At 60.3% G+C, this 14,201-nt stretch overlaps 1 protein-coding gene across 1 annotated transcript; it reads right to left on the minus strand.

The window, feature by feature from the left end:
• Positions 1–8,930: 8,930 nt before the first annotated feature.
• Positions 8,931–13,673, minus strand: EN2 (engrailed homeobox 2). Its single transcript, XM_058723684.1, has 2 exons — positions 12,977–13,673; positions 8,931–9,687 (listed from the first exon to the last, which is right to left on the minus strand). The coding sequence occupies exons 1-2, from the start codon at positions 13,656–13,658 to the stop codon at positions 9,371–9,373; spliced, it is 999 nt and encodes a 332-aa protein (XP_058579667.1). The 5' UTR covers positions 13,659–13,673; the 3' UTR covers positions 8,931–9,370.
• Between the last annotated feature and the right edge of the window lie 528 nt (positions 13,674–14,201).

Consider the following 14,201-nt stretch of genomic DNA (forward strand, 5'->3'; position numbering starts at 1 on the left):
CGGATGTACAGTTGGAGCTCGGCAAATAATTAATAGTAATGAAAATTGACATCGTAAAAATTAAAGTGAGGGGGCTGATAGGGAGGGATTGGGTTGGTTGTCATACCTCGGGCCTAAAGGGAAACGGATTGCTTTGGAGAATCTTTTAATTAATTTCAGAGTTTCCCTGTTTCTTCTCCACCAAATGAGCTGCGTTCCTTTCTCGGCCAGCAGGATCCTGTGCAGAGAGAGGGAGGCCTGGGGATCAGCCCATCCCGGGAGCGTCCTGAATCCCGCCCCCCCACCCAACCCAGTGGAGAAAGGTCTAGGTGAGGGGGATGCCCTCCGCAGCCCAAAGAGGGGTTCGTTTTGCAAATTTACTTTCACCACCTATGAATAAGCCAGGCGGTCTGCCCCTCATTCACAGCTAAAATAAAAATGGATCTCTACAGTCTGACCAAGTTCAGCCACTGAGCTGCAGCGTTAACTTGTATTCTAACAAGATTAAAATATATTTGTCCTGGGGATTAGCATACTAAGTCCCCTTTTGCCTTTTTAGCAGTGGCAGGGCACTTTGATCTGCCTTGCGTGGAGAGAGCGCGGCTTGGGCCCAGCCATCCGACTGCCAAGTGTGAAATCGGCCTGGTGTCATCATCATTCTTCCTCTTTTACATCTTCCACCAGTTTAATTATATTTCCGCCACAAAGGTCTGGCGCCTCATTGCATATTCAAGTTAGACCAGGAAGCATTAAAAAAAAAAAAAAAAAAAAAAAAAAAAAAAGGTAGGGATGAAATAGCCCCGTAGGGGGGAGGGAGGGGCTGCCCGGCCCCTCGCGCCCCTGGGTTGTGCCCCCTAGACGGGCCTACCTGCGTGCAAACGTGTGCTCCACGCGGGCCGGCTCTGCGCGGCTCCCGGCACAAAGGCCATGGTCACGCCCGCGCTGGGTTCAGGGGCCGTTTGGCTTGTGACTCCAGCGGTTTGTATCGTATTTATCCTCCCGACGCGCCGGTTCTGTCTCCTGAGGGCCGCGAACCCACCAGCGCGCTCCCGCCACGGCTGAAAAGCTGCCCCTCCCCCTTCCAGGTGATGAGTCACCAGTGACTCGCCCATCAGTCGGCTGCGAATGAATTCTAGGGCACACCCGGTGCCCAGAGGGAATGTGTCTCGCTGACCTTTGATGGGCCCAGAAGTATCAGGCCCTTTCACTCCCCACCCAGACCCGAGATTCGGGCCCTCCGGCCCTCCGCAGATTCCCCCGAACTGCCCCGGGAGAGGCCAGCCTGCTGGCAGAACAGGCCTGGAGAGGAGATCCCAGCGGGGGACCTCTTAAACGACCTCGCCTCCCAAGCCACCGCCACCCGAGCCGCCTTCGGGTGGCTTAGGGGTGGGGGAGGGGAGGGAGGGGGAGGAAGGGGAGACGGTGACAGCCAGCCCTGGTCCCGCCGGCCCCACACGGGCCACCCCTCCCAGAGCATTAGTGTTTGGGAGAGGAAGTGAGCCAACTGCAGGGGTGGCTGGGGTCTGACCTTCACCTCAGCCCCCAGCCCCGGGCTCCAGGCTCCATTCACTCCCAGCTGGAGCGTCTCAGAGCCGGTCATTCTCGGTTTGGGGTGGGGGTGGGGGGGTTCTACGTGAGGGACGTTGGGTGTTATTTCCACAAACAAGCTGGACAGAATAGAAATGCAGACGGACTTCCTTAGCATTTGAGAGCAGGTCAGCGCTGGGAAACACTCGGCTCCGACTGGCCCTTTGTCTGAGCTTTGCCAGGGCTTTCCACTTTCTTGGGGGGACGTGGCGCAGGTGGTGGGACTGGAGGTGGGTTGAGCTGACAGTCACTTTTGCCATGTGGGGAAAACGGGGAGCCCTGACAGGTCTTTTACAAGGTCCAGATTTATGACCATTTTCGTTTCGAATCAACACTCTTGTCAAAACGAGAGGTTAACAACACATTGCTTCTCAAATTGAATGATATAATTATAAAATTATCCCCACATAATTAACTCAGGATTATGTTTCATTCTGGTTAGCATGTAATCAAAGCCTGTTATGCTTTTAGCTATAGGAACAGCAATTAATTTAAAGGGGTTACTTTAGACCAAATAGCTCATCAGGCCATCAGGACGCCCACTCACTCTTGGAGGAAGAGCCACGGGGAGGGGGGGGCACGGGGGGCGCGGGCGGGGGGCACAGGGAGGCTCCTGACCACAGGCTGGGCCCCACGTGCGTGCGTGCGAGGTGCAGCCTGACTTCTGGCCTCCCTCACTGTCCAGCGGGGTGCCTGCGTCCTGTGCACGGAGTCAAGTCTGAGTCAGGGTGATGGGACTATGCTGCTGAACGCAGTGACTACGGGATCGGAACGGAGAGCCGCGTGGCGTGTGAAGTCACCGGGCTTCTATGGAAACCGGAGCATCTTCCCTACTTTGCGGTCAAGAAACATGTGGGGGTAAATCCTGATGGGAAGGGGTGTGCCTGCGTCCCAGCCGGTCGGGAACAAAGCACACACAGCAGTGCTCCAGAGAAGGGGGTAGTGTTTCTGGGGAGTGCGGACCAGCATCCTGAATTTCCTCTGTCGTTCTCAGCTCCTCTCGTGGTTCCTCTTTGTATAGCCGTGTGAACACTGTCTGTCCTAGTCGTGACCTCCTCCTTTTTTCCTTTCCCCGAACAACTAAAGCGAGGCCGCGTTGGGTGGTAGCAGCCAGGAAGGCGAGGCGCTCTACCAACAACGGGCACTGAGCTGTGGAGGGCACAGCCTGAGCCCAGCGCCAGAGTCACTGCCCCGTGATGAGTCACCCTCTCGCTCACCCTGCCCCGTTCTGTGCCAAGGGCTTTTATGCTCATTTTCCCTCATGGGAAACCCTATGGGGAAGTCCATTAGATAGATTTTCCTTCTATTGAAGAGATGAATGGATGGGCTGGGGTTGGGGGGGTGGGAAGCAGTTGGGAAAATTCCCTTCACTGTAGGGCACTACTTTCAGTGCTGAGTGATATTATGCGTTCGCAAGAAAAAAAAAATAAAAACAAACCCGTGCACCCTGGACTGCCTGAGCCGAGGTGTGCAAGCACAGACCTGGGGCACCTGACGGCCAGCCGGGCCTGCTGCTCTGTACACGTTCTCCTCTCCCCCAACCAGCAGGTGTTTGGAAGCCAGCATAGTCATCACTCATTCGAGGGGCTGAGGTCTCCTATCTTTGATCCAGATGTTGGAGCATCAGAAGATACAATCTGAGACTCGTGGGTCATGACAGAAGCGGTTCAGCGGGGGCACCTTACTGGCAGCGGTAGAGAAAGGGTGCTGGCCCTGGCAGGAGTCGGATGTTGCCAAGGGCACCGGGATTCTGCCCTGTCGCCTACTGCCTGAACCCAAAGAAATGCCAGCTTCCGGGGGGGGGGGGGCGGGCCCACACCAGTTGATGGAGAGTAAAGCTGCCAAAAACCTGAGGACCTAAAGTTTTGGCCTAAAGGGGAAAAGTCGGAGGCAGCGCCCCCCCCCCCCCGGGCCACCAAATCACGCCAGAGGGCAGGGGCCTGGGGTCCCCGCGAGGTTGGAGGGAAGCGGCCGGTCTGCGCTGGGAGGGGCCGCAGACACAGAAACAGGGCAGCGACTGCTCGCCGCGCTTGGCAGCTGGAGCCTGTGATTAACCATCCAAGGAGGAGAGAAAAGCGGAGGGAAGAAAGGGCAGTTAGCGGAGGGGGTAGAGGTTGGGGGAAGGAGGAGGCGGCGGAGCTGACAGTCCCCTTCCAGACAAAGGACTTGGCGGGAGGAGAGAACCCCGAAGGCGCGGCTGAAAGGCGCTGGGCGGCCCCTTCCGCAGGCAGCGCGCGCTCGGACCGCGCGGCCAAGACAGATGGGGATGAGCGGCGGCCCGCCCCGACTCTTCCAGACGGTCCGTGCACGCGGTGATCCCCACCGCTCCTCGCCGCACGGAGCACCCCCGGCCGCGCCAGGGTCCCTCCGCGCAGGAGAAGGCGCCCCGCAGGCCCGGGCAGCGGCGCAACGCACTAGGCCCTAGGCCCTCCTGCTCTGCCCTGCCGGGTCTCCGGGGGCCCGGGACGGGGCGGGGGGTGGGTGGGGGGGGGGAGCCTCTCTGGGACGCCTTCCAGGCAGAGGGGGCGAAAAGGCGGCCCGGGAGGCAGATCTGGCTATTCTTTGTTTCTGCTCCGAGCAAAGCGCGGGGCTCAGCCCCGAAAAGGGAGCAGCCAACGGGGGGGGGGGGGGGGGGGGGGGAGGGGAGGGAGGTGTCCCGGGCCCCGGACCTAACGTTCCCCTTCCCAGAAAACTTGCCCTGGCGTCCCTCGGGGACACGGGGGGCCTAGGAGCCAGGGGACCCCCTACCTCCTCCCCTAGCTGTTGCGCAGGCCTTGCACGGGCCTGGGGGGCCGGTGGGCAAGGCAGCGAGCTTGGGCCACACCCGTTCCGGAGTCGTTCCGCCCCGCTTCCTCCACCGTGGGGCTCCCCCAACCCCCAAACTGAAGAAGCAGGCGGCACTCTGGGGGCTGAGACCCGGGCTGCTAACAACGGCAATATTAGTAACTGTCGCCGTCATCAGCCTCACCAGCCGAAGCCCGCGCGGCGGACCACGCTTGATTAAATCTCATAATTAGGAACCACTTTGATGACTATTATTACATTTCGGGCGATTTCAAGAATGGCCTTTATTTTCCGTGGGTGTCTGACATTAACAACGCCATGAGCAGCGGACGCGGGGCTCACGCGGCCGGGTTCACGGACCTGCGTGCGCCCAGGGGCTCCCGCCGCCCGCACCCGCGCGCGCGCGCCAGGCTGGGCCCGCGAGGGGTCGCCCCCACCCGCGTCCTGCCAGCCCGCGGGGTCCGGGGGACGCGACGCTCCGTCCCGCCACACGCCGCCCGGCCCAGGCCTGCAGAAAGCCTCGCGCTCCGCCCGCCTGGGCCGGAGACGCGCGGAAAGGGGGGGTCCCGGCCCGGGGGGAGGGGGTGGTGGTGCCGGGCGAGCGCGGAGTGGGTGTCGGGGTGCGGGCGTGGCGCCGCGACACAGCTCCAGGTCGCCAGTCTCCATTAGCCTCCCAGGGCGCCGCGCCTCCTCCCGGCAGGCTGCGGGTTTCGGCCGAGCCGGGATGGGGGCGGGGGACACCTGGGGAGCTGCCGGGGCGGGCCGTGACCGCGGAGGTCGGACGTTACTCCTGCGGACGCAGGACGGCTCGTAGCGGAGCAAGAGCCCGCAAACCCGCGGCCGGCGAGCGCCTGTGCGCGTCCAGGGTCGGCCGTCGGTGGTGAGCGCCCTGCGCCCCGCACACCTGCGCCGCGCGGTCCAGACGCCCCCGCCCGCCCCACCTTTGCCCTCAAGGAAAAAGACAAAAACCACAGTCGGAGTCCTCCTGGAGATAAGACGGGCGACAGCCGCGTGGCTCCGTCCCGGTCTGCCCCGAAGAAGGCACATGGCGGGTCCACCCTGCGTGACGCTCAGGCCCGTGCAGACCCTCGGATTCTGACTCGGGCCCCAGGGTCCGACCCTATTCATCTGACTTTGGCAGCGGGAGGAGGAAGGCCCTCTGGGCCCCAGGGAGCCCTCTAGGCCCCTCGGTCGGGCACCCCTCGCGGGAGCCTCTGCTCGGGCAGGGCTGGGGGGGGGGGGGGCGGCAGGCAGCGATCCCCACCCCCAGCGAGGCCCCCGGGCCCCTGCCTGGACTCTGCCGGGCGATGGAGGGCGGTGGGCACAGCCGGGCCTGGGGGGTGGCTGCCGATTGGCTGGAAGGAGTAAGGACTTCCCTTATAAACGGGCGTTCCTCCGAAGAACGTTTAAGGAACCGGCCTCCCGGAGGGGCGACGGTCTGGCAGCGGTCCAGCTCCATCAACTCCTGGGGCTTCGGTCCCGGTCCAGATGCAAGGCACGCTGGGCCCGGAGTCCCGCAGGCTCTGGGTCCATAAAGGAGCACTGCCTCGCCTGCAGGCCTGGCTCTGGTCTCCACTTGCCACTGAGAGAGGGCTGGCTGGTGCAACAGTGGCTCTCCGCGAGTCTCGAACTTAGACTGCATGTTGAATTTTTAAAAAAAAAAAAAAAGTAATAAATATAGGAGCAAAACCAGAATCTCAGCATTTCGAGGGTCTGGGGTTCATCCGGTCCAATCCCCTATCAGAGACAAAAAAGAAAAACTCCTCATGCCACTGCTGGCTTGATGTTTGCTTGCACTCCCCTGAGGACGGGGAACTCATTACCTGACAAAACTATACATTGCCCCTCGACGTTATGATTTGTGAATAAATTAAAAAACAAAAATGATTGCTTAAAGTTGTTGTACCGTCTTTTTATTAAAAAGAGAGAGAAGCCAATCGGGTAACAGAAGTTGTGCCCGTGCTTTTTGTGTAGTTTTTAGTCTAAAGAATCCTCAGAACTGTGCAGTGGAGGGGGGAGACACTTGGAATGGCCTGAGTGATGGCGCCCCATTGGCGATGACCCTGGGGCACTCCTGGGACGAGGCAGCTAGGGCTCCAGAGCTTTGTGGTGAGACCCCAGCTCTCTCTCACTCAGCGTGTCTGTGCAAATCCCGGGAGTGGCCACTCTCCTGCCTGGAGGCCCAGCTTCTGCTTGGGAAGCCAACGTGAACGTAAAACGCCTAACCAGTCTCCTTTGGCAACAGACGGTTCTCGCTAGTCTCTGAGCTTCTTTTACTGGGAGAATCATCTTTTTCAAGCCAGGATAGTCTGGACATAGATCAACTGGGCTCACAGGGAGAGCTCCCCTGCCCGGCTGCCCTGGACGTCAACCCCCGCAAAACACTACCCCAGACAGATACCTCTCTGGTCAGCTTGGGCAAAGCCTGTCCTTCCCCACCCCCGGCCCATCTGTCCTGAGATGTTGTCCATGACCTTTGCTTTGGAGGGGGCAGGAGTAAAAACAACAAAACACAAAAGAGGAGAGCCCTCCCCACGGGCCCAGCGTCTCTGTCCCTTTCGTGGGATTCGCGTTCTGTGGGATTTTTCAACAATTATTCAACATACTCAGAGGACATCGGTGGTTCTGTGCTCACACAGGAGATATTCCAAGTGTCTTCATTGTTTAAAAAAAGAAATCGTACCTCTGGCTACAAAGACAGCATGTGTACCCCCTGCTCGATGGAGGCCAAGGCCAGGAGGACCTGAGTGATGGGGAGGTTGCCCAGGGCAGTGGGGCTGGACTTAGAAACAGGCTTAGAAAAACTAGTCATTCCACCTTGGACATCCAATGTTTTACAATAAAGCAGTTTTTTTTTTTTTATTTAGTGTAACTTTCAAGAATTAGAACACACAAAAAATGCAAGGGGAATGTTCACAATGCTGATAACCACAGTTGTAAATAGAAACATTCATTTCTCATAAGATTATAAATATTTGATATTGGAACTGTAAAATGCACGTTTTAGAAACGAAAAAAAAAAAAGAAATAAAAAAATAAAAACCCCAAAACTTTGCTTCCTGCTAAAAAGGCATATCATTTCATTGAAGTTTCCTAAGCAGCAGTTGGTTATTTCACAGAATTTTAAATTACAGCTTTTCTTTTTATAGTTTCCTTTTTAAAAAGGTTTGCACTAGTATGTACAAAATAAAAGTGGTATCGCAGGGAAATAGAGGTTTAAGGCAAAGAGAGAAGTTCACCCTCAGTCCTCAGGGGTCCAGCCGTGGGTCTGCCTCAGCCACGGGCACACCCCCGGGGCCGTCCCGGCTGCACATGGACATTTGGACACGATTCTTTTTCCATACACTAAACAGAAGACAGTGCAGAGTTATATATATAGATACTGTGTTTGTTTATATATATGTACTTGGTGGGGATATATTGAATATATTTAATTTACACTGTACCACACACCGTCAAAAAATAAAATGTATATTAAAAAAAAACAAGAAAAGACAAAAAGCGGTAAGAAATGATTATTTACACGTTTTTCTTCCTTCCTCTAGATCCCGGAGGATTCTGAGTTCCTCTGAAAGTCAAGGTAGCCACATGTTTGGAAACTGGACTCTCACAGGCCCGCTTGTGCACGTGTACACGCAATGCATAGATATGTACACGCGCATATGCACCTTGAAAGAATGCTCTCCGTAGCAGAAGCAGCCACTTAAAAAAAAAAAAAAAAAGGAAAGGAAGAAAAAAAAAAAACAGAAAGGAAGAAAATACCAACTCCCCTCTCGGGAGCCCTGTGCCCGCCCAGAGGCAGCAGACCTCTGCCATTTCTGGGGCCCACGTGAGCGAGCGCCTGGCGTGGCTGATGGAGCCACAGGAGACTCCCTGGGCCTGGAGGGACGAGGGGCCTCTGGCCAGAGGCTGGGCCAGGGGTCCCGAAGTGGTGCCTGGAGGCGAGAGAGCTGGCTCTGGCAGTGGGCGGCTGGATAGGGGACAGCGACAGGACAGAGACTGAAGCATACACGGAGGTGCTGGCCAGGCCTTGGCGAGGAGGAGGAGGGGGAGGAGGAGGAGGGGGAGGGGGAGGGGGAGGGGGAGGGGGAGGAAGGGGAGGGGGAGGAAGGGGGGAAGATGAGGAGGGGGAGGAGGGGGAGGAGGAGGAAGGGGAGGAGGAGGAAGGGGGGAAGATGAGGAGGGGGAGGAGGGGGAGGAGGAAGAGGAGGGGTGGAGGGGGAGGAGAAAGGGGGGAGGAGGAAGGGGAGGAGGAGGAAGGGGGAAAGATGAGGAGGGGGAGGAGGGGGAGGAGGAGGAAGGGGGGAAGATGAGGAGAGGGAGGAGGGGGAGGAGGAAGAGGAGGGGTGGAGGGGGAGGAGAAAGGGGGGAGGAGGAAGAGGAGGAGGGGGAAAGGGAGGGAAGGCAGGAGGAGGGGAGCCTGGTGAGGCTGGGGCCTGGGCTGCCCATCACCAAGGGCCCGCTTCCCAGGGCGCTCCTGCGGGGGCCCCTGTGCTCCCCCCCAGCCCGGGGCAGGGCAGGGGGGGGCTACATACCCTCCTGCTGTCCTCACCAAGCCCACACAAACAAAGTGGCAGAACTCATAGACCAAGTAGGAGCTATTTATTCGGTTCACAGTCGTGTGAAATGCAGCAATAAAAATCTTTGGACTTTAGCAAGTTGTTTTAATTTTTTTTTCTTCTTCTGAAATTAAAAAATAAAAGTGTCCGATGTCCCACCATGGAGCTTAGGGGATTAAAAAAGGTGAAACCCTAAGCAGCCCCCCTTCGCAAAAAAAAAAAAATCATAAAATTAGCATAATCTCATAAACACAGAAAAACTCAAAAAAATATTTTATAGTCAGATATTTTGGATCTTACACCACCTGTAAATTATATATACATAGAATATTGCAGAACCGTAGCGAATACACGATATTTTCACTATTAATGCTGGTATAATCTTTATACACTGGCCCTTTATGATTTTAAATTATTGCATTGTTTAGCGTGGACCGAGACTGGACTCGCGCCCGCCCGCCCTACTCGCTGTCCGACTTGCCCTCCTTGGCCGCGGTCGAGTGGTTGTACAGGCCCTGTGCCATGAGGTGCACGGCCAGCGTGTTCTTGTTGCCCGTGGCCTTCTTGATCTTGGCGCGCTTGTTCTGGAACCAAATCTTGATCTGCGACTCGTTGAGGCTGAGCTCGTGCGCCAGGCTCTGGCGTCGCTGCTCAGTCAGGTACCTGTTGGTCTGGAACTCGGCCTTGAGCCTCTGCAGCTGCTCGGCCGTGAAGGCCGTGCGCGGCCTCTTGTCCTCTTTGTTGGGGTTCTTCTTCTTTGGTTTGCGAGACCTGGGACCTGGGCAGGCACGGTGGACAGAGAACAGGGTCAGGACGTCTCGGGGCCTGTCTGCCCCCTCAGTGAGCCACAGGGACAAAGAGATGAGGGAGGAAAGTACCCAGTCCCAGAGGGACTTGGGGACCGGGCTCGGGCCCACACAGCCTCCAAGACCCGTCCCCCCCCCACCCCCAAAGCGGGAAGATAGGCTGAAAAAAGTGTAAGTGTGAGGGAGTGAGTGGGGGTAAAGGACAGGCTTAGTGGAAGGGTCGCCAGGGGCGCTCGGCTGGCTCAGCCGTGGGTGCACGTGACTCTTGATCCCTGGGTCCTGAGTTCAAGCCCCATATGTGGCATCGAGTTTACTTAAAAACAAACAAACACACACACAAACAAACAGAAAGGTCCCCAAGGAAAACTCCGGCAGGAAAGCAAAAATCCAAAACTTCCTAGCACAACCTTTTCTAACCCTTTCTGAGGTTCTACCCAGGAGTGAGGACCGAGTGGAGGCAGGTGCCAAGAGAGGGGCCACGAAGAAAGGCTGGGGGAGGGGAGGGGCAGTCAGAGCAGCAGGAAGATGCCCACAGGGGGTACCCCTCAGGTGCTAGGGGCCTGAGAAGCCAGGGGGCCGCAGAGTCTGGAGCTGCCTCCAGGAGCCCCCCGGCTGCCTCCACCTTAGCCCCCTTTGGGTCGCCCCTAACTGGGCCTGTGGGCCCAAGTTCATTGTTTCTTTTCTGGAAGAGAGGGGGCACACGCACTGAGCCACTCGACCCCCCCCCCCCCCCCGCTCAAGTCTCCCACTGCAGGAGAGGGGACCCGGCTCCCCCAGACTGGGGCTGCCTCACTGGAGGCTGCAGGGGAGCCCAGCCGACCTCGTGCAGAGGGTTCGGGCTTCTGACCCCCACGCGGGTCTCCTGCCGCTGGGAAACCCTCCCCGCACCACTTGAGGTTGGTTTGGGGCAGTGCAAGGTTTCTCGGACCAGGGGAGCGCTCACAAGGAGGACCCGGCGCTTTCTTTTTGTTTCTGTCAAGAAGTTCGGCCCCACGAGGGTGTGTTTGAAGGCCGAGGCCGCAAAGGCTGTTGGGGGAGAGGGTCCGGGCCGCACGTATGGGCTTCTTGGTGCGTAAGGGAACCACCTTTAGGGAGCACCGGCCGCGGCCCCTTCCCAGACGCCCGCGGTGGGAGGCTGGACCCCTTGCCGGCTCCCTCGAGCCGCCAGAAACCCCGGGTCGCCCCCTGCGCCCACATGCCCGTCCCGCGGAGCCAGGGGACATCCCTGCCACCCTGAGCCCGCGGCGGCGGCGGCGGAGGGATCCCGCCGGGAGGTTTCCGATCGCACAGTCCCGACCCGGGAGGGTGGAGAGCGCGCCCGGGCCCCAGAGAGCCAGCGGCGCCGAGGCCCGAGGACGCGGCCGTGCGCTCCGGGAGAGGCAAACTCGGACAGAGGCCGCCGCGGCGCGGGAGAGGGGGCGCCAAGGGCCGTTCGGCTCAAAGCCCCGGCCTTCTAGAATCTAGAGCAAACCCACACTCACCCCCGCGCCCCCGCCCGCGTCCCGCGCGCGCACACCCACCGTGGCCGCCGCGCGCTCGCCCAGGACGCCGGTTCCGCGCGGGCCGCCGGGCTTTGATCCGGAGGCTGCGGGGGCGCCCGCGAGGGGCTCGGCGAAGGCTCGGAGAGGCCTCGTGAGGCGCCGCACCTGCTCGGGCCGACCGCGGCCTCCTGCGCCAGGAGCCGGCGGTTGTCCGTCTCCACCGTCCCAGGGAAGCACGCCCCCCCACCCTCCAAACTCCTCCGGTGCTGGGGCTCTCGCACACGCGAACCAGCCGGTAAAAACATACACACCATTGTGCGGGAAGGAAATCTCCCTAAAATCAGAATGTTTCGTTCTCTCTTTGATTTTCTTTCAAAACGTAAACACTTAAAGAGTCGCAGAGACAGAACCAAAGCTCGGCAAGAAAACTCTCTGCGTTGCTTCTTTGTAAAAGGCCAACACACACCAATGTTACCTTATGGGTTTTGTTGTTGTTGTTGTTTCGTTTTGTTTTGAGTGCAAGAAGACCAGCGACTGGGGCCCGGCAGGGCTGCGGGGCTCCCGCGGGCCAGCGGGGCCTGGGGCGGCCGCGACTCGGTCGCTGCACAAAGCGGGGCCGAGACACCTCGCCGGCCGCTTTGTGAGCCTATATGTTAATTAAATATTAACAAAGGAGGGAGGCGAGAACAATGGAGCAAATTTCAGGTCTAGCCGGAGAAATTTGGATTTCATCAGAAATATACGCACACATTTCTGCGGGAAGGCAGCCAAGGGGTGACTCGGTTGTGCGGTGATCTGGGTAAACCACCCCCCGCAAAAAACAGTTGAGGGTTAGGGGGGCAGAGGGGTCCTGTCTGGGCTACCAGCTCAGGGACAAATGGAGTCCGTCCTAATGGCGGTTTGCAAGCCGAGGACCGCATTTCGTGCAACTGATGATTTCCACAAGGACGCGGATGTAGCTTTTCAAAATCCAGATCTATGAAAAATACACTCAGCACCTCTGCACACACCGCGGGCCCCTCCACCGCTCCCCCCCCCCCCCCCCCCCCGCTGAAATCTGCTGCTTTCCTGCCTGGGAGCTGCCCCAGGAAACCTCTGGGAGCAGGTCCTTTATTTGGGGGACTGCAGGCCTCCCTCCTTCTCCAAGCAGTGATCAAGATGGGTGCCGAGCTCCCTCACCGTGTGCTCGGGCAACTAAAACCGGGTGAAGAGCGCCTCTGTGTCCGTCCTGGTCTCTGTCCCCCGCTCCTCCCTCCTCAGCCCAGGCCTAAGGGTGGAAGGAAGAGCTGGGAGCCTTGCTCTTTCTTCCCTGGCTTCGTCTGGGATAACTGGGTCGTAGGGCGAGTCTAGGTCTGAGGTGGGCTGCACATGGGTCCTGGGTCTGGACTGAGTTGGAAGGACAGAGAAGGGGCTAAGAGTGAAAGCTTCTAGGCCAGCCTTGAGGCCACCCCCAGTCTTCCCGAATAAACTCCAGCCGGGGAGGGGTGGGTAGGGACTCCGAGGAGCGGCCCCAAGGAGAGAGAGAGAGAGAGAGAGAGAGAGAGAGAGAGAGAGAGAAAGGTCCTGTCTCCTCCGCTTGTCTAAGAAATCGATCGTGCCCCTTCTCCCGGCCGCTGCCCGGTCCGGCGTCAGCCGCGCACAACGTCCCCGCTTGTGCGTCTTTGTGTGTGTCGGGGACGAGGGGGGGGGGGTGGTGGTGTCCCGGTGTCTTCTCCCCCTGGGGAAGTTCCCGCGCCAGCGCCGCCCCGCAACCCCGCGGGCCTCCCCGCGGCGGGCTCACCTGAAGACGGCCGGTCGGAGTAGCGCGTGCAGTAGACCCAGGCCGGCCAAAGCATGGGCTGCGCGCCCAGGTTGGCGCTGGCCTGCGAGCTGTCCGAGTCCGAGCTCACCGACAGGTCGCCGCCGCCCAAGCCGCGGGCCTTGAGCGCCCCGTCCAGGGGGCCCCCGGCGTCGCCGCCTTTCTTGGCGCCGCCGTGCAGCGAGAGCGCCTTGGAGCCGCCTTCCCCGTCGCCCGCAGAGTCGCCGCCGCCGCCGCCGGGAAGCGGCCCGCCCGCCCCGGGCGCCCCGGGCGCGTTCTGCCGGGCCTCCCGGCCCGACCCCAGGAGCTGCTCGGCGCCGCCCGCGCCACCGCCTCCTCCTTCCGCGCCGCCCGCGCCGCTTTCGCCGCCGGCTCCACTGCCTCTTCCTCCTCCCGCGCCGGCACAGCACGTCCCCGCGTCCTTTCTGCGGCCGAACTCGGGCCGCAGGATGTTGTCGATGAAGAAGTTGGTGATGCGGTGCGGGTGCTGGTGGTTGCCCGGCGCCTGCAGGACCGCGGGCAGCATCAGAGCCCGCCGGCGGCCAGTGTCCGCGTCGCCCGGGCTGCCGCCGCCGCCGCCGCCGCCGCCGGGGCTGGATTCCGGCTGCCGCTGCCCCTCCGCCGCCGCCGCCGCTTCGATGGGCTTGGGGTCATTCTCCTCCATGCTGTTCACGACAAATCCCAAATTGGTTCTCCGGGGACCCCCCCGCCCACTCCAATCAGCCCTCGGCCCGCCCGTGATGCGCACGGAGACACTCGCGGCCGGCTCGCGCCCCTACCCCGCCGAGTCTTCCGAGGGCGTGCGCGGCGGCCGCGGCCAGGGCCGGGGTCGTAGGAGTCACCGGCCGCGTTCGGAGCGGAGCCACGTTCCAATCCACGAGTTGAGTTTAGAAAAATAGCAAGAGTCGCCCCGCGCCCAGACGCCGGGAGATTCAAAAGAGTCGGGTCCTCGTCTCTGCAGCGCACCCGGGCGCTAGACAGTCACAGAGGTCCGGCGGGGACCCGGGGCTCCTCCCGGGCTCCGCGCTCCTCTCCGCGGCCGGCTGCCTCCGGCTCCCGCGCTGCCGCCGCGGCCGCCCGGGGCTGGGGCCGGAGCTGCGCGCATGCAGGCAGCGCGCTCCCCGGCGCTCACGCCCGCCCGGGCCCGCTCGGGCCGCCGCCGCCGCCGCCGCCGCCCGGCCGCCCCCGCCCGCGCGCCCCGGCCGGC

This window comes from Neofelis nebulosa, chromosome 4, assembly GCF_028018385.1.
Source record: "Neofelis nebulosa isolate mNeoNeb1 chromosome 4, mNeoNeb1.pri, whole genome shotgun sequence".
NCBI lineage: Eukaryota > Metazoa > Chordata > Mammalia > Carnivora > Felidae > Neofelis > Neofelis nebulosa.